The sequence below is a fragment of the Triturus cristatus genome, chromosome 8 (genome assembly GCF_964204655.1).
Source record: "Triturus cristatus chromosome 8, aTriCri1.1, whole genome shotgun sequence".
NCBI classification, from domain to species: Eukaryota; Metazoa; Chordata; class Amphibia; order Caudata; family Salamandridae; genus Triturus; species Triturus cristatus.
The window spans coordinates 773,306,478-773,332,130 of NC_140591.1; the positions used below are offsets into that span (position 1 = coordinate 773,306,478).

General features: G+C 45.1%; 1 protein-coding gene across 1 annotated transcript in view; it reads right to left on the bottom strand.

Annotated features, from left to right (window-relative positions):
• The window catches only part of ZRSR2 (zinc finger CCCH-type, RNA binding motif and serine/arginine rich 2), a 162,492-nt gene extending 138,635 nt beyond the window's left edge, over positions 1 to 23,857 (bottom strand). The window contains exons 1-2 of the mRNA XM_085622211.1: positions 23,777 to 23,857; positions 1,559 to 1,638 (exon numbers count right to left, since the gene is read on the bottom strand). Of these exons, the coding sequence (XP_085478337.1) occupies positions 1,559 to 1,638; positions 23,777 to 23,814 (118 nt within the window). The 5' untranslated portion in view covers positions 23,815 to 23,857. The remainder of the gene's footprint in view (positions 1 to 1,558; positions 1,639 to 23,776) is intronic.
• Positions 23,858 to 25,653: the final 1,796 nt, after the last annotated feature.

Here is a 25,653-nt window from a genome sequence, read left to right on the forward strand (position 1 = left end):
ATACTATCAAATGAGATACTACCCTAGTCATGGCAATAAGGCAGCACTGATTACCAGATGGGATGATACCGAAACCACAGCTGATTCATGGAGCAGCACCACCCTTATTACTTCCACTTTTCTCTGGATCAATCATTGATACTACGCTGCCACAGAGCCTCCCCACCAGTGGAATGCAAGGAAATGCACAGAAATAGATTGCCTCCTCCTTAATTGTAAGTTCATTTGTCCTTTCAATTACCCCCAGCACCACTCAATCAGAGAGCCAATGTCACTGAAGGTTTGACCAATTTCCACTCTCAATATTCACCTTACCCCTCTAAATGAAATCATCGCCTCTGTCAACCTCAACTGCTAAAAAGATGCCAATGGCATGCAAATAATTTGAAAATCCATCAGACCTTTAACATGTTAACTTGGGCAATATCTCCAAGAGGTCGAACCCTCAATACTACTGAACCACCTCAAATTAAACATGTCCAAAGTCAAAGTAGTCACATGAGGCAAATGGATGAAATACCATCTCTCAACAACAACTAGTCCACACCAAACAATTCAAACTATGGGTGACTGACTATAGCTCTACTCCAGAAAGTATTAGAATGAGAACAAAATCACCTAATATTTTAAATTGCACTAAACCCTGGCTCTTTCCATCAGCATAAGTAAATTAAACAGACAGAAAACACTAAATAGGTGTTTACATGTGCAACACATCATGCTTACAAACAGCTTTCAGTTTAATGAACCATATCTGAAAACTCTATATAGTACAAAAAACATTCCATACCATTCCAATTAAACACCCACTGAACGGGCATCAGAAGTATGACTCTAACCGAAGTTGCTTCTGGTCTCGCCAGGGGTCTGAAACTATATAAATGCTACAAACAATACAATTCTGATGCTGCTACAGTGACTATCCATGGAAAGCTTGCATGTAGAGTAACCGCCGCTTTCTCACATAGCAACTCCATGGTGGTCCTGTGTTGGAGCATCTGCTCAAAGCTACCTTTCCCCATAGCTGCAGAGTTCAGAGGGCAGAGGGCAGTGACGCAGGACACAGTGGTGGGAGTACATGCCACACAGCTCTCTAACTACCACTACAGCCTCCTCAGTGGAAAGCCTGTGTGTGGACCACGGCAAGAACTCCAAGCTCCACTGCCTGTGCCTGGCACAGTAGCTCAATGGAGGGGAGACGTGCCAGGGAATTACAGCATCTAGAACTTATGCACTGCGGTGCTTGCACACAGATGCAAATGGAGTTCCAGTATGGATTATTTGATGGAGACAAAATTCTTAAATTGTGGATTCTGAGACAGAACAAGCGAAAGTCATACATCACAAGTGACAGTTCCAACAGCAAATGGCAGTCGTATGGGCCAATTAAAAAGTGAATGACATTTCGAGCAAGTATTACAGTACACAGGCAGGATCACTGACCATCTATGTGTTATTATGAGCTAATTTAAGAAGAACTGATCTACAGCTATAGTTGCGACTTCCATATCAAAAAAATAAACTAACTCCAAATCTGACATTTGAAAGCTTCTTTTACCTTCATCTCTCAACTTAGCAAGTGCTTGTCTCTTCTTTCTCCGTTTTTCTTTCTTCAGAAAAGCTCTGTACTTTTTATGGCTGGAAAAAAAAGCAACAGCACCAAAAAGGTAATGTGAAATAGTAAACATCTACAGGACAGGTAAGCAACTTATCTGTTTGAGTTACGACATGTACAGAAACTTCATGAAGGAACAGCTAAGTGACAACAGTTAAGTAACCTACTTAGTTAGAGAGCATTAAGTACCTGGGTGTGCGTCTATATTTGTGCGAGAATGAACCAGAATTCTCATTAAAAAGTAGCATCTTATGAACAGGGCTTTCTCGTAGAGTCATAGGGCATTCGTTTTTACAGAGCCTAAGCTTATTAATGGGGATCTTGGAACATCTTACCCCTTCACCTTTTCTTACCTGAGAGAGAACACCTTCTACCCGCAGAATGATAAACTCACTTGGTTTTACCTCTAGAAAATTCAGAGAAGAATCCTTCCTATAACACGCAACGGCCTAGGAAAACTACTGTGCAAGCTCTCATCTTATCTAGGCCAGGCTACGAAGCGTCCTTTATATTTACCTCCCTGCTTAAAAGATCATCAGAATGCAACGTATCCAAAGCTTGAGCAGACACATCAGAATGTCTTCCCACTTGAAATCTCTTCTTTGGCTTCTGACTAAATAAAGATGTCTCTTTAAGGCGTAATGCTTGTGTCACACTATCGCAACAAATACACAGGAATAAGGTCTATGAGAAACACCCCGCCAAAACGCTGCCTCACCCAATTTCAAAAACTTCTTAAAACACACAAATGCCTCTACTTCCCTTCCAACAAATAAATACATGGGGGCAATGTTTGAGATGCGCTCCCACCACAACGCTCATGTCCTCCAATGCGTACCTCATAGCAGTCCAGACTTTTTAGTAAAATTGTACGGGAGTCAGGACCTTCTCAGTAAATACTGCCAAAGCTTGAAACTCCCTTCCACTTCATCTCTGTTCTGTTCACTACCTCATCAAATCTCATAAACTTCTTAAAACCCATTTTTTCTGAGCCTAAACTCTACTCCGACTTCTACTACCTTCAGTTTTTTTTAAACCACTAGCACTAGGATACACTTTCCTGAATATTTGCACAGTTTATAAAAACGTAATCAAATCCGATCACATTTTGGCCACCACCTACTGTGCTATGCATGCGGAAAAAGAAGAAATTGTTCAAATATTGGCAAAAAGGAGTAGGAATGGCCAGTCATGCTCGAGTAATGAAGTGGGTAGAAAAATAAGGGGTTACTAGCACTAGGCTCTGTAAAATACCAATGATCCATCCATGAATTTATATTTGTTAATATGCTGTGCAGTCTAGGTGAACAGAGGAAAATGTTTAACTGGCTTCATAGATATGCTGTCTTTTATGCTATTGACAGCAAAAATCTGTAATCCACTTTGACCCTGCTGGGGAACAAAAACGTATTACCGTTCCCAATGTCCTTATACAATAATTATATTACCTGTGTAACATTTGGGAATAAAGGGGACTGGATCAGGAGTTCTGGGATAGAAGGTGCCAGAGGTGCGTACTTTCTACTTCCTATGTATAAACTATGCTCAGTTTAGTGTGAATGAGGCCAGACGTCGTGAAAATAGGTATGTTGTATAAGAACAATCTAAATTGGTAATGTCATGTAAAAACTCCTTAATGAATTGGAATGCCTGCACTGAAGAAAAATTTACATTAAAAAGACCTTGATAGGTAAAAACCGACTTATCTATAAAGGAAGGTAGTCAAAAGCAACTGAATAAATGATTTTAGCTATGCTATTGTACGATTACCTGGGAATTCAATTTATATGCTAATTTTCATAAAAGGACTAAAAGAGGAGAACGGTCTTGTCCTAACACAATCGGATGGAGCAATTTCACACATCGGATGTGGGAAATTTGTGTTGTAGTCATGATAAAAACTTTATACTGCAAAATGTGAACCAGACAGGAGCTATACCTTACATTCATGTTTTTATAGATCTATACCCAGGGCTCAAAAACTAAAATTGCTCAATTACATCGGTGAGTTGAATCACGGTAGGTTGAGAGCTCCTATCTTTTCACTCACCTACTCTTCACCACCACCATCCCCTCGCAAGCGATGCCACCTGCAACACCCATCACAAACCTGGCTGGCCAATGGGTTGGCCAATGGCCTGACCGGTGCCCCGACCTCAGCTATGGCTGAAGTTGCCCCTCCCATCCCCCCAGGACTGAAATAGAGATCCTAGATACACGCCCGCACCTGGAGTGCATTGTACCAAGCGACTGCGTCTGGAAACTGAGACGGTGTGAGTGGAGTCAAATGAACTCTCTTGTGTACCCGCGGGCCCTGGGTACTGCGCCTATACAAAAAGTGGAGACAGCACCGGTGGGGGTGTGGGAACTAATTTGGACAGTATTACAGTGGCCGAACCAAGTGCAGGCGTACAAGTCGATACAGGCCGGGGAACACACCTGCCCTCTTCCCAGATTACCCCAGGGCCTGATATTTGAAGTGGTGGAAGACTTGGACTGCTACGACATTGGTAAAGACAAAGCAGCCCATTCTGCGAATACTAATACCATCACTCAGTATACCATGCTGTGTCACCCCCTTCAGTGGATAACTAGGCATACGGACACAAACGATGAGGGAAAGGCTGGTGGCTGTGATGAACCTTGTGCAAATATATTGGCAGTCATACAAGGCTCCAGAACGGCCTTGGAACACCAAATTGAAACGGTATCAATAGACGTGAATCTACTAAGGTCCGACTTGTGAAAAGTTGAAGATAAAGCATCTACTGCTTAGGGAGACATTGTGGAGTTGAAAGGCGAGGTGACAACTCTTAAACAACAGATGGCCCAGATGACGGCAACTGCAAAGGGCCTGGAGCGTCGAGCTGAGGAAGCAGAGGGCAGCACTCGACGCAGTAACATTTGCCTTCTGGGGTTCCCAAAATGGGTAGAAGAGGGGTCAGTGGAACAGTTCCTGGAGAAATGGATCCGTATTCAACTGTGTCCACAGGGCTTATCGGCGGGAGCCCAGCAAAGGGACATCATAGCTAAGAATCTTCATTATTGCGACAGCATGCGGCTTATGAGCGACAGGCCCTCAGCTTTAGTAAAAGTAAGATCACTATTTACCAGACTACACTAAATATTTCTTGGGATCAAGCAGAAGTTGCGGGCGCTACAACTTCAATATATGTGCCTGTATCCAGCTAAACTGAAAATCTTGTCGCAAGGAAAAGCACACTTTTTCGAGATCCCAGAGGAAATGTGGGACTGGCTGGAGATCAGGGGAGATGCAATCCCTCCCCATGAAGCACGCATTCAACAGCCAAGATAGGGCTCCCATGCCTGTTAGGGGACGCGACGCAGCAGCTTGTCCGTAGAAGACCTCAACATAATTCCACTGGGGGAGCAGAGGGTCACAGTCAATGAGGATGGCACCATGCACCTTGGAACTGTGGAAATGCAGGGACCAGTCCAAAACGCAACTTCGTCAATAGCAGAGACTAGAGACATGCCAAAGACACTTAGCCCGATGGTGGACTTTGTTCTGGACACTCTTCCTGCCCCTGCACCCGAAAATGAAGGCATGTGAGACTGTCACTAATGTGGACTCCTAGTTATTTTCATGGTGTGGTGCCTGTGGTTGCCTGGGACACTGTACCTGCGTTCAATGAGTGTAATAGCGTCTAAAGACTGCATGCTGAGTGGAGGGGGGGCATGGCAACACCAGCTGTAGAGTCAAGAGAACTGGTGCGAGAAGGGCTTGCTGTTTGTGGTGTACTACCAGAATGAGATTGCTACAGCACTGCTCTGTGGTGCGCTTAAGCTAGGTAGTGTGATGGATAGGGACTGGTCAGGAAGAGAGTTGGAGTGGGGAAGTTAATCGTCCCTGTTGGACTGATGGAGGAGGCTGTGCACGTCATGGTGTGGGTATTTATAGACGCACAGTTGCACTGTATCGGTTCGTGGGTGGGGGGGAGTTGTTACAGTATTATTTGTTTGAAACCCGTAATTCGCAGCAGTCACAGGACACGGGGGGAGGCAATGGGGAGGGCAACATTTGAGGCACACAACATACCGGGATAGGGATTGACATTAAGCTTCTAACCTGGAATATCTGGGGACTGGCCACATGCACTAAGAGATATAGAGTGCTCACCTTTTTGAAGAGGCATCGCATCTCCATAGCATGCCTACAGGAAACACACCTAGATGATGTGGGAGCTGCAAGATAGATCCAGTTAGGTGATGTCCCCCTGAGCACCGCTGATGTTGAAATGTTGAAGCAGAAAGTATACCAAATGACGTCACGTCATGTATAGAGGTGCAGTTTGAAAGATGTTTATTCTTATGCCTATATTATTCTTTCATATCAAGCAGGAATCCATCCAGATATGCATTACGTCATTCTGAATTTCAAGCGTATCTCTCGATGCATTTCGGGCTGAAAGATTCCCTTTGGTAGGGGAGAGTATCTACAAGATAAACAAGGCACAGGTAGTTTGAGGACCCTTAATGCCTTAATCGCACCAAGTCTTTAATTTTCCCCCTGGCGAGCATGGTTGCCACACCTTTGGATCCCCTCCCGTGTCTTGGGTAGCGCTGGGAAGTGGCACACTTCCGCTACTTCTGTATACAATTGGCACATACAAATGCCCAGCTACTGCAACTTATTGTGGACAGGATCATTGCCACACTGTGGAGATCAGTAGCCTTCTGGAATACAATACCTCTTTCACTGATGGGCGGGCTGGCGGTGTGCAAGATAGTGGAACTGCCCTGCTGTCTATATATTCTAGAAAACTCATTGTGCCCTATCCCCAAGACTCTTTTTAAAAAACGGAACTTAGCAATCATCTCATTACTTTGGGCTGGCCGCCGCAGCAGAGTAGCGCTGAGCACCTGGTCCCGACGGTATGAGGAGGGAGGCCTGAAGGCACCAAGACTGGACTTATATTACTATGCAGCACACCTGCAACATGCAGCCCGGTGGTTTGATGAGGGGGACAATTGGGACAAGCCATTATTGACTGGACACGTGCCTGCAGACAGATTGCCTGTGAACTTAATGGTAGGCGCAGGGGTTGCTGACGACAGACCATACATAGTGCGTCACAATGCACACATTTGGCAGCTATATGTGGAACAAGTCCTAAAGCACACTCCATTCCACCGGGAACTTCCTGTATGGATACCGGCGCCAGTACAGCAGATGATGGCTCAAATATTTTTTCAGGCCTGGAAGGAAGGTGGTTGTGAGGTGATGGCTGACTTATACCCTGATAAGACTTTCATTACATACGAGCAGCCATGTGGGAATTTTGCGCTGGGACAGGGACACTACTTACACTACGCAGGTTTGACTGAAATATTTAAAGTAACCTGGCCCGACTATCGCGCAGAAAACGCACACCCTAGATATATTATTGAACTGTAGTTAGGGACGATGTTTGATTCCCTATTGAATAAAGCAATGAGGCTGGATACGACCACCCCTACCCACCCAAAACGTGAGAGGCATGGGGCGTAGACCTAGGCCAAGATATGGACTACAGTTAGTGGACTCACATGCACAGTATCCTGTAATGCCCGTTTCAAGCTGGTGCCCTATAATCTTTTACATCAAACATAAATGACGCCTGAGAGACTTCGTCGTATCACCCCTTCTCGCTCAGAGGACTGCCCACGATGTGGTGAGGGGGGAGCTGATTTTCTGCACTTAGCCTGGAGATGCCCTATGGTGCATACTTTCTGGACCTGGGTAATGGTCGATGTACAGAGGGGTTTGGGTTTTCACGTTAAGAGTTCACCACTGCACTGTTTACTAAGCTATGTTAAGAAACCAAAGGGGCGCAAAATGGTATACAAGCTATTGCAACTGCTTTTGGTATTAGCGAGACGTAGAATAGCCATAACATGGATGGGTCAACGAGCCCCCACAATAGAAAACTGGCATTGGGATGTGCGAGAGTGGACCCTGGCTGAAGAAATACATATGAAACTAAGCAGGAGAGATGAGAAATTGGAGGATGACCTGAGGGACTGGAGGGAACTGTGTGACACATTACTGAATCTTAACTTAAATGTGAGCACCCAGCGCAATTCTGATACTAGCGCAAGAACATCTGCAGGGGAGAATGAATGGTGAATAATGGGGGCTGATGATGGGGTGAGAAAATGTGAACTGGGATGCCTCGTGAATAAATTGTCTGCTGTCCTATAACAACGTATATTCTCATTGTCTATGCCGAACCTACCAGTTGTACCTGCACTGCTGCTACATGTTTGTTGAAACTGAAAAATAAAGGATGTAAAACAATTTCTTTTTTTTTTTTTAAAGCTGGCGTGGATTGGGGCAAGGGACCAGCAGAAGGTTTTATAACATAGGGCGAAGAAGTTGCGAGACTTAAGCAGTTTCAACCATGCGATTGCTGAGATGACTTCCTCAATTTGGTTGGATTTGTCTAGGGAGTAGGCCTGTTGTGAGTACAGTCAGGGAGTGGCTGCCCCTTGAAGGTATGGGTGAGAGTCTGCATCTTATAGGCCCTGTGCCTCATAAAGAGACTTGCAAAAGTCCCTGAAGGTTGATGCTAATCGGGCCCGTGACCTTAGAACCATCAGGGGTCAAGAAACCAATAACCCTATCAGTCTGACACTTTGATCGAAGTTTGTGGGCAAGAAACCTGCCACATTTGTCTCCACCTATGTGTTGTAGGCGAAGCACACGCAGGCCTCAAGAAATCTACTGGCCTACCCACTATAGCGAGTCAGAATCATCAGGGTGAGCTTTTTTAGGGCCTACTCGCCCGTTCTGACAAATAACAGCTGTTCTTTTCACTCACAAAGTGAATGAGTAATGAAAATGCCTTTAAACCTTGTTTTTATCTTGTCACATTTTCTCTGCATTCAGAGACAGAGGTCAAAAGTCAGTTTGTCTTCCTACATTTACTTTTCTTTCTCTAGCTGTGAAGTTAGAGGATTTTGTAAAGGGAACTGCGTGACAATCATGCTGTGCAAAGCTTGTGAAATTAAAGGCTGTAAGATGTCAGGCTTTTTTTCTAACACAACATTGAATAAGCTAATAAGTGAACTGTACAAACATTTGAAAATATATTTCAGTAGTTATGAAGGAACAATTTTGTATTTCTGTGTGGTGAAAAAAAGATTTCTATAGGATGGAAACAAATCAGAGTACTTTACTTGGTGATGTGCAAACGATACATATTTGTGCTGAAACCCAATTTCTAAACATTGTTTGTACGCTATAGTTTGTATCGGTAAAACTGCGTGTTAGTGGGAACATTTGTGGTCATTTCAATGGAAAATGTGTTGTCTGTATATGACAGAGCACTACAATCACCTATTGCTCCAGTAATATTTTTAATAAAAGTTAATGTTTTAAACATGAACTGTGAAATGTTCCTGACCCTGCCCTGATGACAATGCTATTAGTGAACTAAGAGGCAAGTTAGGGGCAATGTGTACCCTATATGTGGGCTTGATTCTTATTACCCAGGGAGCAAACCAGTAGTCTACTAAAAAAAAAAAAGGCAGCCCCATAGAAAAAAATATTTGCCTAGGATCACACAATTTGAGAACAGTTTATTCAAGCTGCTAAACCTGCAGGTCTAGTAACATTTATATGATTTTTGGAGGCCAGCCTGCATATTCTGTCCTGTTTAGATCTAGGCTGTGTGGCTAAGTCAGGGCAGACTTTGGCTACTTCCAAATCTTCTAGGCTCCTGTTTATTTGTGGGTGGCTTTTAATTCTTGCACCTTCTCCTTTAGTTCCCTTCTCTTCATGGAGCTTGTTTTTGGCCGCGGAGGTAACAATGAGCACCCCTCTCACAACCGTCTTCAGCAACTCTCATAAGGAGGCTATGTAACTGTCCTCTGTATCATTGGTTGCCATGAAATCGGAAATGATTTGTGTGAGTTTGCGGACAGTGTCCGGCCGGAAAGCAAGCTATCCTTTAATCTCCATGAGCCATTCACCAGCTGTGGGGCCTTGACCCGCAGGGTGAGGACAAGGGGTCCATGATTGGACAGGGCCCTGGGTTCAATATCTATCAATTTGTTTGAGCCTAGACTGTGTGGTCAGTGTGCCCAGGAAGTAGTCCATGCAGGCATAGGTTTTATGTGGCAAAGAGTAATTTGTGTAATCTCGGGTATGTGAATGGTCTATCCTCCATATGTCTCTCAACCCCACCTCACATAGCCATTTAACCCCTCCCACCCCCACCCCCATTGTCGAGCCTGCCTATTTATGGCTTTGTTCCAATCTGTTGAGGCTGTTATTCATCACACGGTTGAGGTCATTCACCCACCCACCCCATTAGGATAGCTTGGATGGGGAATTCTGAGGTCTACAACACTGTCAGCTTCAGAAATTGCTCCTGGTTCTCATTTGGGGCGTAGATGCATGCAACAGTAAATGGACGCCCCCCCTAATTGGATGTGTAAGCTAGTATCTGCCTCTCATTTAGACTACTTTGTTCCCAACCGTCCCCCTGAAGGAGCGTGAGATTCGGATGGCCACTCCCCTTGTGCTTGTTGGGTTTTGGGTTAAAGGAGAATTACTGATTAGGGTAATAGCGGGATTTCAACCTATACCAGTCCCTGGTTAGCAGATGTGTCACCTGGAGGAGGCAGATGCCCCCACCCTCAACTTGTTCTACGAAGGACAGCACTCTATTTGATGGGGCTACTGGGGCCTCGCCCAGTGAGGCAAAGGGCCCGATTTACAAAGAATCTCCACAGTCGTGGCGAGATCTCAGCACTCATTGCGGGATCTCTGCAATGAAAAACTGCGGTGCGAGATTCTGCGAGGACTATGTAGGGTCTTTGTGAATTGGGATCAAAGTATCTTCAAGTCGGTAGGGGTGGGTGTATGCTGCTGATATCTCCTCAGTGTGGGCTCGAGGGTTGAGGTCGGGCCTGAGAATGGGGGCATGCTATAGAGCATATGAGAGGAGATGAGCCTGAGCCCATGATCGTTTTGCTAAGGTAGAGTGAGTACTATCCCCTTGCTGATGCCCAATAAAAACATAAGCAAGTAAATAACAGAGGAGTCAAGTGAACACTGTCGACAGCCATGGTAGTTCTGTGGATATCTCCTCCAGGACCATGGGTGAAGTCCATGTCAGTGACTTCTCACAGTACCTCCAGCTCCCTCGCTTCCACTGCATTTCTTGAGCGACAGGGTGCAGACGTCTTGGAACAGCGCTTTTTTGTGGCCCCAGAACTATACAGGTTGGGCGTCTCTCACTTTGAGCAGGATAGTTTCTTTGAGACGGAGGTCATGGACGCATGCCTCGATAATTGGCGGGCACCCCCTCCATCACCCACGTGGCCCATCCTTTGGACCCTGTCCAACTGTATGCTGGTCTCCGACACCGGGTCTAGAATCTGGTGGAAACGGGCCAGTATGTAGTCCATTATGTCTGCGCCCTTAGCCTCAGTCGGTGCACAATGGATGCGATTGTTGTTCCTGCTGGAGCAGTACTCTAGATCCTCTGCGTAGGCCAGTAGGGTCACTTGCTATTCTTGTAGGCGCAGGACTTCTTGTCGCAAGTGCTAGAGCTCCTGTTGCCATTTTATCTTCGAGATTGGAGAGACTGTCACCTACCTCTGCTAAGTCATGTGTGATGTAAGAAGCTGGCTCTGCATATACTATACCAAAGTGAGGTATAGTGTGCACAGAGTCCAGTGGAACCCCAAGGGTAGGCAGAGGTAAAGTTTGATAGCACCTCACTCTCTTTTTGGGTAGTGTGGTCGAGCAGTAAGGCTTTATCAGAGGACAGTGTTAAGCATTTGTTGTACACACTCAGCCAGCAAATAAATTCACACACTCAAAGACTGAACTTCAGACCAATTGTTTTTGTATAAAAATAATCTTTTAGTTATTTTATTTCCTAGAACCAAGCAAGCCTGGCACAGGTAAGTGATGAATTACTTTGCAGTAAATATACAGATTGTAACACAGTTTGGACTGCAATTGTAAATGTACTTTGTTTTGACTTACAGTATTGTTTCTGAGAAATGCAATGCTTTGTAAATACAGTACATATACTTTGTATAGAATTTTGAGTAAAATTACAGGTAAGTTACTTTTGAGATTACTTTTCTTACACAGTGTAGTATACCTGGATTCTACACTGGGACATTTCCTGTAAACAGGTAAGTAAAATAGTTTTTTTATCTGAGGCCCAATGTTATCCAATAGGGATAGGGGCCTCCGGTTGGTAGCTGCTTATGAGCAGGCCACTTGGTTGTGGGAGCAAAGCTCCTGGACTATAGTTCAGGGGAAATGGGGAAACAAAGCAGCACCAAAGGTGCACCCTCAGCGACACTAGGGCGGCTGGGTGCAGGGTGCTGTTTCGACGTTGGGTGCCCTGTTGTTGGCAATGGGAAACCTCGGGTTTGCAAAGGCACTGCAGGTTTGGGGACGAAGGTCTTCTGGGTGCGACCACCACTCCGAGAGGTAAGTTTGGATGGTTGTGGGTTGGTTAGGCGCCATCTGTTTAGCCACCAAAGGCTGTGGGGCATCGTGTGCAGGGGTGCCTTTTAGGGTCGGATCTTCTTACCAGCTCCTGGTCGCGGTTGGGGGGACCCTCCGGATTTAGACTGTAGGCGTCGGCTGGAGGCTTCAGGCAGGTCAGAGGTCACTCGATCTTGGGTCAGGATCGCCGGGGAGACCTCTTCATGGTGTTTGCCCACTCAAGCTCGGGCCGTGGACAGCGGGTGCAGAGGTTGGAGATGAACAAATCTGGTGTTCACAGGAGACACAGTCTTTGTGGTTGAAGGCAGACAGGTCCTCTGGGATTTTCAAGGTTGCTGGCTGCAGGACACACCGGGATTTTGCAAGAGCAGGTTTGAGGTGGAGACAGGCCGGTAGGGCTTGGGCCAAGTCAGTGGGCGTCTTCCTCTTGTTAGCTTCGGCACTGCTGTTCGGTCCTCCTTCTTTTCTTGTAGTTTCTTCTGGTCTGAGGAAGCAAGGTTCAGGGGTGCCCTTAAATACTAGATTTAGGGGCGCTACAGTTAGGTAAAAGCTTGGGACCAATGGGTCCCTTGCCTGGGGTGGGTACACCACCTATGCCACCCTCCAGTGGGAGGGGGCATAAGCCTTTCCCTGGTTGACTGGGTCCCCCACAAGATGGCGGGGACTGAGAGTTGTGCTTCACCTCGCCTCCCCCACCTGAGGGGTGGAGGTGGCAGAGGTGAGCACACCTCTCTTCCTCACTTGTTTTTTCGGCCGGTTCTCCCACCCAAAGTAGGGGTCAGAACCAGTGGGGAGCAGTTGCTGGAAGCAGCAAGTGGCCTGGGGAAGTTCACAAAGGCGGCAAAGCCTTTGAAGCTTGCCCTTCGTGGACCCTGCCCATCCTGGGGGGGGAGGCTTGGCACCTTATCCCAGGATGTGCCTGTTTCAGACCCCCGAGAGCAGCAGACTCTCAACCCAGGAGTCCAGAAATATGTCTGGTGGTGACAGCTGAAGGTGGTAGGTCGTTTTTCAGGGGGCCTCTCCAAGATGACCTCTGTGTGCATTTTTCATTAAATCCCACACTGGCATCAGTGTGGGTGTAATGTGTTGAGAAGTTTGATACCAAACTTCTCAGTTTTCAGTGTAGCCATTATGGTGGTGTGGAGTTCGTAATGACAAACTGCTAACTGGAAGTTATTGTGTAAAGAAGCAAGGACAGCCTCCATAACTGTCATCATTGAAGCTTCCTTGTCACCCCCCTCCTCACCAGCTGAGGGACACCAGAACAGCCAGGACACCAGAACAGCGAATGAGCATGCACTTCAGAGAGAAGTCTTTCTTGCCCCGTGTTGCTGCCATGTCAGGCCGCCACTCCTTCCATCAAACATAATCAAACCACTAGGGCAAGCTTAGAAGGGGGGTCCTGTGAGTGCAGGCCAGTCCCACCCAGAATGAAGTGCCCACTCAAGCCTCTGCAAGCACAGCACTCACTATGTGTGGGCCATCCAGAGGGGCCTGAGCTGGCCTCGTGACTTGTGCCGTTGTGTGCTATGCTGGTGTGGACCTGGTGAGCACTGGAGAAGCAGGGGCATACTGGGTCCTCCGTCTGTGCCCTCTGTGGCGTGGGGCTAGGCTGATATCGGTCAGGCACTCAGGATATGCCATTCCAACTGATTCAGCCGCCCTGTTGGAGATATTGAAAGCAACAGCCCACGACCTCAGCTGGAAGGCTGTCACTCATTCAGGTCTCCAGTTCCAGGAAGTTATCCATAACCGGGAGGAAGCACGGTCAAAGTCACGACCGCCACTGGTTGTTCGCTGTTCCGCAGCGCCGAACCCTGTCATCTGGGGGTTCGGGAGTCACGTCTGCTGTGCGACTCATGCTCCCGGGGGGCCTGGGTTCGCCTTGGTGGAGGGAGTGGGGGGGACTGCCTGCTTCCCTGGCGCACTGGGCTGTCCCCGCGCCAGGTCCTGGCATTCCATGCAGCGTCTGCCATCATGAGCTGCACAGATTTGAGACCATGACCTTCAGAGTGCCTGTACAAAAGCGAAGGGGTTCACTCACTGTGTCTCTGTGCTGCCGCCCAATGTCTGAAAGAGTCCTGCCCTCTGGGATGGTTTCTTGGGGCCCCCAGGTCTGGCGGTAAATGCTGTAAACTATGGCGGTGGAGGAGAGGAGCGTCCTATGCGGCCTCCATCTTGACCACCTCCCCAACAACTGGTCTTGAGAGAGTACTAACTTCAAGGTGAGGGGTGGAGAAGAAAGCCTGTTGCCTCCTTTTCAAGATTGTCCCTGTCCTACCTTATCCCAAATTAGAGGGAAAGTGGCGTTTTGTCTACATGATATACATATCTCCCATGCTCCTCCGATAAAACGTCGGAAGGCTGTTCAACTCTGGAATATCATTATTATGCAGCAGGCCTATAATTGCATCTACATCAGTTATTTAGTGTGTCTGCCTCTAGTATTTTTGTTGTTCTACCTGAAACCACCCGTAGCAGCATCTCTCTTTTATAGCCCTAAAACTCTTTACTCAATCTCTACGTCTGTCCTTGCTTAGCCTATTCTAGTTCTGCCATATTTCGGCATCTCTTACTTTTTTTGTTTTTGTTTTTGTTTTTGGACAGCCAGAATAGGTGTGTGTCCACTGCATCTACATATTCATAGATTGTTTTATTTTTGGCCAAGCTCACCCTCCTGGTATGGGCTAGTGTACCAGAGATATTGCTCCCTAATTCTCAGCGCTTCTCCTTGTCCTAGCTGTCTGATGAATAAAAGAATTAGACTTCCATCCTCCATTACTCAGCTTCCAATATCATTAAATTCTACTGCCTCACCTTGATCACAGTTTTAATAAAGGACAGCTCATACCTATCCCCAATGCATTACAGACTTCTCAAAGTAGCCCCTGTTCTGTTGAGGGATCATTAACTGCAAAGATTCCAAATGTTTGAACTCATACTGATCTAGTAAATGTAAGGCTATAATCATTCTCTGATGAATCATTAAAATTTTTTATAGAGCGCGTAGTCACCCTGAGGTATCCCAGCGCTGGGGAACCCTACCTCTGTGGGTTGGGCGGCTGAGAGGGGGGAATGGCAGGAATCAGAAGAAGGAAAATTAAAATTGAGGAAACAGATGAGCTTTGAGCCGTTTCCTGAAACATAGGTAATTGGGTTCTTTTCTCAGGTCTCGGGGGAGAGCGTTCCAGAGGCGAGCGGTGTGGACCGAGAAGCGTCTTCCACCCGAGCGGGCTTCAATTTTCACAATTATTCCTTGTCCTACTCATAAGGGCGGGCTTACGCTCAACCTGATTTTTTCAAACTTAAAGGAGCTTTTGGCTGATCCTCCCCTACCTCTCCCTTGGTTGGAACACTTAGCTATCCCTTTTCAAGTTTCCATGCCTAAAGTCTCTTCTAATTTAAATTCTAGTCAAACGTTTAGATCCAGGAGAGGGGTCAAGGTCACTACCAGCAATTTTACCAAGGCCCTGGTCATAATCCGCCCTAAACTGGACTACTGTGTCTCCACTGCTAACATGCAAGTGGATGATTGGATTTCTGGGGCTCTTGATTGTATTGCTCCTATAGTGGAGAGGGTATATCTTCTAACTAAATCCTCAGCCGACTGGTTCAATGAGGAACTTGTCATGCATGCTTAAAAGCAATTGTAAACGTTGTGAGCGTACTTGGCGTAAGAATTTTGATCTAGCAAGTGAGAAGATTTATCTTCTAGCTTTGAATTCTTATCATAGTCGTATCAGGCAACTGCATCTGGCTTTTTATGCAAATAAAACTGAGTGAGCACATAAATTCTTGAAGAGAGAATTTTGTGATTGTTAATTCTTTATTAACGTTGGATTGTGTCTCAGCGGGTGTTGCCTCATCTGAAGATAGCTGCATAGTTTGGCTGATTATTTCTCTGATAAAGTAGTAGGTATCTATTCCTTCTTTTCGGAGGCTGCCAGAAATACTCCATGTCTTGACGTATGGTTTGAGCTTTCTACATACCCTGAGAAACGTTTATAGTTTAATCCTGCTGCGCTTTCAGAGTTTCAGACTTGCATGCCTTTAGTTAAGTCGGGCTCCCCACTTGATCAGCCACCTCCAGGGATCTTGGAGCACAGAATGGATGAGCTCCTTCTCGACTTTAGAGACCTCTTGAATAACTCTTCTAGGGTGGTCAAGGTGCCTCAGAGTTGGAAACATACTTTGGTGGTCCCATTGCTTAAGAAGTCTTTGTTAGATCCCTCCAAATCAGAGAACTATAAGCCTATTTCACAGCTTCCTTTTCTGTCGAAAGTGGCAGAAAAGCATTTTAATCAGCAGATTGTAGTGTTCACCGAGGAAAGGAACCTTTTTCACAGAACTCAGTCTGGCTTTCATCCACAATACAGCACTGAGTCTGCTTTGCTTCTCACATTGGAGTCTTTACGCCAAATAGCAGACACATGAGACACTGCAGCACTCCTGTTGTTAGATTTGAGTGTGGTGTTTGATGCCGTATCTCACAGATGCCTATTGGAGCGGCTGTGGAGCTACAGGATTGGACATAGGGCCTTAAAATGGTTGCCATCATTTTAGCAAGGTCGGTCCGCTCAGGTTTTTCAAAAGCCTTTTGGATCAAAGGTGGTTCCGCTAGCTCAGGGAGTGCCATAAGGCTCCTCTTTGAGCCCTACTCTTTTCAACCTTTGCATGCGCTCTCTGGCTGATGTCATTGACTGTCACAGCTTTGATATTTTATCATATGCTGATGACACTGAATTGATTATTACTATATCTCCAACTTCTGCTAGTGGGGCAGCCTCCCTGAGGGCTTGTCTGTCAGAGGTTGCCCAGTGGAGGGACCTCCACTGCCTGAAGTTAAACGAAGGCAAAACTGAGGTCCGGATCCTGGGCAACCAGCCGGCCATTTGGTCCCCAGTTTGGCGCCCGGCGGCACTCATCGCTTTTCCAGCACCAAAATCTAAAGTCAAGAACTTGGGCATGTGGTTTGATCAAAATCTTAAATTCAATAACCAGGTTACAGCTTTGGCAGGCAGGTGCTTCGGAGATCTCAAGTCTTTAAAGACCTTTATTGACCTACTTCCACCAGATGCCAAGAAGACAGTGAAACAAGCTCTGGTCATCTCGCGGCTGGATTAATGTGAGGTTTTGTACCTGGGAGTTTCTCAATCATGGCTGCTGAGACGCCAATGGGTTTGGAATTCAGCAGATCGACTGCTATTAAAACTTCCTAAACGGGCTTCTATCCGCCCAGTGCTTCTTAAACTTCACTGGCTCCCAACGAAGAAGTGTGTTGCTTTTAAGGACCTTTGCTACTGCTACAGGCGTTTCAGGAGGACGGTCGCAAACTATTTGCTCCCTCTTATCACGCTATATTCCCCTTTAAGGCATCTTAGGTCCTCTGGAGCCTTGTTAACCTATGTCCCGAGGGAAAAGAAAGCACGTATGGGTGGGAGCTCCTTTAGCTATCTTGCACCCAGGCTTTGGAACTCTCACTCTCTGCAGTTAAAGTACTCTGAAACTGAACATCTGTTTCGGAAAAATCTAAAAACCTGATTGTTTGCTAACTAGATGTCGGCTGTTACTTGTGCTTAGAGCTGTTGATTGGTGTATCTGACCATAGTGCTGGGACACTTCTCTGGGAGTAGCAAGGCGATTTATAAGTTGCTTTATTATTATTATTAACCACTATTCAAATAAACGTTTCAGCTACCAAAGTGCTCTCTAAATAAAAAAAATCTCCTGCACCCACTTATGATTGCATAGTGTTAAAATCACAACTCAAGCACTCTCCATCGCTACCCAAAGATCCTATTCTTTTTTTGTATAACTATAAGCATCCATCTTTTGTTTTTTTACAACACAGACTCCAAAATTCCTGTTTTTACAAATATTCACAGACTAAAAACCATCTACTAGCATGTTTGTATTCTTTTTTAAATAATGAAAGTAGCAGTAAATATTGCTCTTAAGTGGGATTTTCAGTGTTGTCAATCGATTCCACGACTCACAATCGGGCTTTAGAGCAGGACATAGCATGGAAACCAGACTCTTAGAAGTTTCAGAGTGTTCGCGAGACTACTGACCAGGGCAACGCAGCAATGCTTGTGTTGCTGGACCGGTCTGCTGCCTTCGACACGGTGGCCCATCCGATTCTCCTGGAGATATTAAAATGCTTGGGAATTCAGGGCAGGGCCCTGTCCTGGATCCGGTCCTTCCTTGAGAACCAGTAACAACAAGTTTTTCTACGGCCCTTCGTCTCTTCCCAGAGGCGCCTTGTTTGTGGGGTTTCCCAGGGTTTAGCACCGAGTCCACTCCTTTTCAATGTCTACCTTTCTTCGCTTGCAGTCCTGGTGAAATCCCTTGGGGTGAAGGTGATCTCCTACGCTGATGACAGCCAGCTTCTGTTCTCTTTTAAAGAACATTCGGAGGCTGCGTTTGTCAACTTCAGAAGGTGCCTGAGTAACATCTTGGCTTGGATGACCCAAAATTGCCTAAAGCTGAACTCTGAGGTACTCTTCTTCAACCAGCGGGCCTCTCCACCCGCTACGCTCTGGTGGCCACAAGAACTGAATTCCCCCACCTGAGCCAGTAGACTCTGTGAGAAACTTGGGGTTCAGATTCGATAATTACCTTTCTTGTAAATCCCAGATTCTGCAAGTCTTCTCCTCTTGCTTCGGGAAACTGCAAACTATGAGGAAATCCCTCCACTTCCTCCCGTTGGACTGCAGGAGGACCGTAGTGCACGCCCTAATTACATCTCACCTGGACTATGCTAATGGTCTCTACCTGGGACTTACTGCAGATCTGTTCAGCAGACTGCAAATGATTCAGAATGCTGCAGCCAGATTGATTTGCAAGGTACCCTAACGCCACTCAATCACTCCCCACCTGAGAAACCTTCACTGGCTGCCCGTCATCAGGCGAGTTGAATTAAAGGCACTCACCCTGGTGGTACAGAGCCACCAGGGGCAGAGGCTGTGCATACCTGAGAGTCAGACTCCAACACTACCAACATGACCGGGCTTGGAGATCCAACCACCTGAAGCTCGTCACCATTCCCTGCTTTCGTAAGGCAAGGATAGGCGGCAGAGCATTCACAGTAAGAGACTGCTAAACTTTTGAACGCCATGCCACTCCCTCTCCGTTTGACTGAACCAGAACCAGCCTTCCGGCGAGCTCTAAAAACCTGGCTCTTCAACCGTTCCTCATCCTATGTGCACCCTGTGTGAGTCAACTGCCTTAGCGCCGGGACACCTCAGTGGGAGGTAGCTGTGAGCTCTATACATTTCTTAACAAATAAATAAATAACTAATACCTGTGCGGACTGACATACAGAGGAATTAAAGAAAAAAAATAAGGTAATCAAATTTATACTAGTTCGAAGTTCACACAGTTGCAGATATGTATGTTTTTACTACGATGCTCATGTTTTTTTATGTGCATTGGTGTTTAAAATATGGCTGCTTTTAGTAGTAAAACTCATAAAGGCTTCAGGAGTGAGTGTATATTTATTGCTTAAATTAACACAGAAAAATGCAAATGAAACATTTGAAGAGTACCATACAACTGCATTAACTCTTCCCTACTGCATGTAGTGTTGCATTAATCTTAATGTCACTGATGTGGTTAATACATATGTTGGTTCTTTACACATGAAAAGGGCCGATTGATGGATCATGACTATGTGTGAGTCTATTCTAGGCGAGGGCCTTACATTTATCCAGGGCCACAGGAATGTGATTAGCACATTATTATAGATTTGTGCGTTTGCCATATAATCCGCCATTTGCAGAATAATAAGCAGGCAATAACAAAAAAAATTGTTTCTTGCTCAACAGTTGAAAGGTTACTAAAAATGCAGCGTCAACAGGCAGAATATGATCTGGGGGAGTGGCTTAAATACCTCTAAATGGGCCACTCCCTGAGGAAACACATGGGAGAGGGTGATGTGCTGGAGGACTCCTCTTCTCTGGAAGATAGAATCCTCACAGAACACACACAAGTTAAAACTGTCTCCCTATTCTATAAGAAAATTATAAATAATGACCCAGATCCCATGGGCGCACTTAGAGTGACATGGGAACATGATGTAGACCCCCTTGAAGATGAGGAAGGGATGGAGGTGCTCCAGAGCCCGATGGAGGTAGCAATGAGGTCTCGCTTTAGACTCATACAGCTGAAAGTGTTGCACAGGGTATACTACCCCGGGACGGTGCTACACCGAATGGGGAGAAGTGAGTATGCACTATGTCACAGGGGATGTGGTTCGGAGGGTACCTTTTATCGCCATATATGGGTGTGCCCGATTCTGCAGGCGTACTGGCGGACAATCGCAGAGATTATGGCGACAATAGTCAGATCCGAGATCCCACTAGAGCCTAAGTGGTTTCTGCTAGCAACCGCCGGGAATGAGGATTGGCCGAGACATACAAAACACTGGCTGGCACAGGCAGCTAAGGTGACAAAACGGACTTTAGCGAAGAAATGGGGAGCGATTCAAGTCCCGACGGTGGAGGAGTGGGTTACAGATCTAGACTGGTGTTGGAAAGCAGAATGTGTGATCTACAAGAATAGAGGGTGCCCCAAAAAAAGGAGAGAACATTTGGGGGGCTTGGCAGACTTACCGAGGACTGTAATATTCAAACTGTGATGTAACAGAAATCTTTGGTCTTTCCTGAAGTGTAAATTGTTGTGAACAAGATGTTAACTGTAAACGAAATGTAGCATAGATATGCTTCATCCATGCTGACATTGTCATCAAATACGTACCAATAAGAAGTGCTTAAAAAAAATGCAGCGTCACGTGTTGCTGCGCAATGGAAGATCCTTTGCGAATCTGGACTAGTCACCATCCTGTTGCTTATTGCTATATTTGATTGTTAAACTGGTTCTAATGAGGTGCAACCATTGCCCAGACCGTGTTTCGAAAATTAAAAAGGACAAAATAACAAAGGAATACTATTACAAAATGTGCAGCATTATGCCACATCATTTGCCATTTCCTGCTGCATAATTTGCTTTTTCTTGCCGTATAATTTGGCCCCCTCCTGCTGCATAATTCCAGTGGCCTTGCATTTATCACAGAATTTACAATAAGACAAAAGTGAAATCTACTCAGGAATATCCACACAACACAGGATTTGAAAGCATAAACCATTACGGTGTATTAAAATGGAGAATTAATACAAAAGGCAGAAAGGCTTTCAATTCGAAATATGCTAAACTCAAATAAATGTAAAATACTGTTCTAGCGAAGTCTAAGCCCTAATCTAATCAATCACTAGAACCAAATATGGTGTAGTACCAGGCAAAGGAGGATAAAAGAGCATTTGTCTTAAAGACTGGTGAATTAACTAGGCGAGGAAGAACATGGAAAAAAATCTAAATTCAGAATAATAAAAGGCCTGACATAAAGTCTGCCTCAAGAGAATCGGGATGAGTATAGGCTCATCTCCAAAATGGTGAGCCTTTATACACATTTAGCGCAAGAAACTGTGCAGTCACTTTGGTGTGAACAAGAAACTTAAGTGTAACAACCAATAGGAAAATAGAACACATATCACATGGTATCATAACATTTGCCCTACATCTAATGAGCACGTTGTACTATGCCTTACACAGAAAACAATACTAGATTCCAAATATAAGTAGCACCTCATTTCGAATGAAGGAAGCAACCTTCGTTTGTATACAACTGTAAAATCGATCTCTACAGGAACATCAGGAACAGTAAACATTGCATTTTATAAATGTTACACAACAAGCAAGTCCATAGAACTAACGGAATCTCTTACTAGTAAACATGTGTGACAGTTCCAGTAAGCACAACACAGTTTATACTCTTGGCAAATCATGCCAGAGCATACGTCGCTTCTTTGCACACTGAATCAATTTGTATAATTTTGCACATTGCACACTAATCCTAGATGAACTGCGTACTTTGCACGATATTTAGAATGATGTTTGTGTTTCCAGATGTATCTAGTTATAAAACCTTGAGCTCAGACTATCTCCACATAATGATCTCATGGACCTATGCGGCGTCATCCAAGTCTCCTTTTAATCAAGAAATTGCATTGTTGTATCTTGTCTATTTTGTTACGGAAACTGTATTGTAGTATTTTGTTATGGTTTTAGTTAACTAAACAATAAACTACCCTAATCTTACTATTATATAAACAAGTACGTTGCATCTGAGCTCTACGATGAATGGGCACAAATTGAACTGAAAACGTGCAATTTGAAACACGGGTAGGCCAAGGCCCACCAATGAAAAACTAACAAAATTTCGTATTTTAAACACAGTGAACACATTTAATTTGCAACTCTCTAGTACTAAGTTAATCGTAAAATTATTAATTGTAGTACCTGCTTCCATACATTATATTGAATACACATTTGGTGTAATATTCAGGAATATGCCTCCTTTTCAAGCATGCCGTCATCCCGCATGCAATTACAACGCAGTCATTACAACGACTGCATTGTAACAACACATACCATTACCCCGCATGTCGGAACAACAACTTCCGGAGGGGGGCGCTGGATGTTGGAATAGTATAATTTACTATTCCAACTCCAGTCTGTGCGGACAGTGGGGAAGGTGTTGGTTTTTAAATCCAACACCTTCTACCCCCTCTGCAAGTCGTTGATTTGACTTGCGGGGTAATGGTATGCGCTGTTACAACGCGGACGTTGAAACAACCGCGTTGTAATTGCATGCGGGGTGACTACTTCGTTGTGAGGGCTGTTTAACAACATTCTAATATGCCTGCTTTTCACGCATGCCGTCACCCCGCATGCAATTACAGTGCGGTTGTTACAACGACTGCGTTGTAACAACGCATACCATTACCCCGCAAGTCGGAACAACGATTTGCGGAGGGGGGGGCTGGATGTTGGAATAGTATAATCGACTATTTCAACTCCAATCTGTGCGGACACTAGGGAAGGTGTTGGATCTTAAATCCAACACCTGCTCCCCTCTCAGCAAGTCGTTGTTTTGACTTGCGGGGTAATGGTATGTGTTGTTACAAAGCGGGCGTTGTAACGACCACGTTGTAATTGCATGCGGGGTGCCGGGGACCACTGCATCTGTACTTCATGGTTTGTTTTTCAACACTATAGTACAATAATTAAGAGTATCATTCTCGTGTACACAAAATAACGTACATTTTCTTAACCTTGGTTTTCATTGAGTCAGGTTAAACTTCTCTATTCATCGCCATAAAACGGTATGTCTACATATAATAATAACATGTTAAAATTAACACTTGACTACTACTCTTGCCATGCCCATTTATCGGTAACGTTTTTTACCTCCTCTAGCCAAATGAATGTTAAAATTGAGGTGAGAAAAAAAATGGCTCCGATTTACTTTCTTGCATATTGCAAGCAATGTCAAAGGCTACCTTGCCCCTTCATGACAAGCTTTATGAACTAGGCAACTCAAGGTATGACTGTAAAGCACCAGCGACAAAAAGACTTGATGCCTGTCTTTTCTTGGAATTTCAGCGGACTAACGTCCTAGGAGACATTGCTGCGAAGCAGATGAGCTGTGGTACGAGGCAAAAACTAATTGTGGTTGCACTGCGAACTTGCTCATGCATATGGAATTGAAGATGCTTTTCCATGGGTTGCCCGATGTATTAGTGTCTGTTTAGAAAGCCTAAGGCTACCGATCCACTCACCTAACAGGCGCCTCTGCCTCAGCCAAGGAGGCTGCCATGTTTGTTTGTTGCGTGACGTTACACGGTGCGACGGATGCGGAAAGGCGGAGTTACAGCGGAAACCAGCGCATAAGCGCATGCGCAATCCCAGGCAACCGAAACGGGGCTCAGGAAAAGTCTGGCAATGCTGTTTGGCCGGCGCGGGACAGTTCTCCAATTTTAGGCAGTGATTAACTTCTACCTAATTCGCACGTAGGACAAGTAGGCCGTATTTTTGTTCCAGCATCTGGCTTTCACGGCACACGGAAGCACCCTCTACTATGGGAACACATACCATTAGACCAGATTTAGGCGGTCAATATCCATGGATTCCGCGGCCGTGTATGTCACGACTGCGGAATCCATGGATATATTGACCAGCGTACTCGCTGACATGATAGAACAAGCATTTGCAATGCAATAGGTCTCGCATTTGCGAGAGTTATTGACATTGTAAATGACTGCCTTTTATTTATATTTTTAAAACCCACACGTAAATAAAAGGCATTGTCATTTACAATGCTGAGTTACAAAATACTTTTTCTACCCTAAGGGGTTGTGTGAATTTACTTCTTCCTTTGGTTATGAACCCACTGGTTTTAACACGGACAATTTCTCCCACTGATAACTGTACTGGCTTGCATCTGTGTTTCTTGTCATAGCATGTTTTACTTTCTAACTGCTTTCTCTAATCTGCGCCTGACTGTGTCTGGTGACCACTCAGCTCTTTTTGCTGCAGTCTGCCTCCCAACATTGTCCTTTGACATGGGTGTGCTCCCCCTCATAAACTCGAATGGGCTATGACCAGTGCTGTTGCATGGAGTTATGCGGTATGCCCACAATGTTTTGTCAATTTCATTTCTCCACACTAGCTCATTGTTATTGGCTAGTTGTATTATACCTTTAGTGACCCTTTTAAATCTTTCTACAACGCCATTACCAGCCGGGTGGTACACTGATGTAGTTTTGTGTGTGATCTTGTTTCTTTTTAAGTAATTAGTAAACAATTCTGACATGAACTGTGGGCCATTATCACTGACAATGCATTTGGGTAGCCCTTCCCTTATGAATACATTGTCAATAAATTGTAGCACACTCTGGGTATCGGTCTTGTTGACAAAACCTACCTCAGGCCATTTGGAGAAGTGATCTATCAGTACAATGGCGTATACTTGTTCCCCCTGTTCTGTTATTGGACCCATGAAATCTACTTCTACTCTTTCCCATGGCATGTTGGGGTATGTAATGGGGTGGAGAGGGGTCTGTAAGTGACCTTGGTCTTGTCTGAGTTTGTGCATTGTATGCAATCTCTCACTATTCTCTCTGTTGCCATATCCACTCCCGGCCACCAGTATGAGTTTCTGATCCTGCTCTTAGTTTTGCAAATTCCTAAATGTCCTTCGTGGCATAGTTCTAGAATTGTCAGTCTAAGTTTTATGGGAGGGATTACTTTGCCACTTTTTAAAATCGTTCCCTCTTCAACTGACAGCTCATTCTTCACTTCCCAGTAAGGTAATATTTCTTTTTTCACATTTTTCTGTATCGGCCAACCATTCATTATCATGGCTCATACAGTGCATAATATTTGGTCTTTACTTTGTGCAGTTAACCACTCTTCAATTGAAATTCCATGTTTCTCCTCATGGATACTTGCCACCCAGAATTTCTCATTCATTTCACATTTGTTTTCCCGCACCAAATCCGGCATTCTGCTCAGGAAATCTGCTACAACATTTTTTACACCTGGTAAATATTGAACTTCATAGTCATAGTCAAAAAGCCTGACAGACAATCTAGCCAGCCTGGGAGAAGCTGTATACGTAGTAGTAGAAGGCTTTATTCGAGTTATAAACTCATAA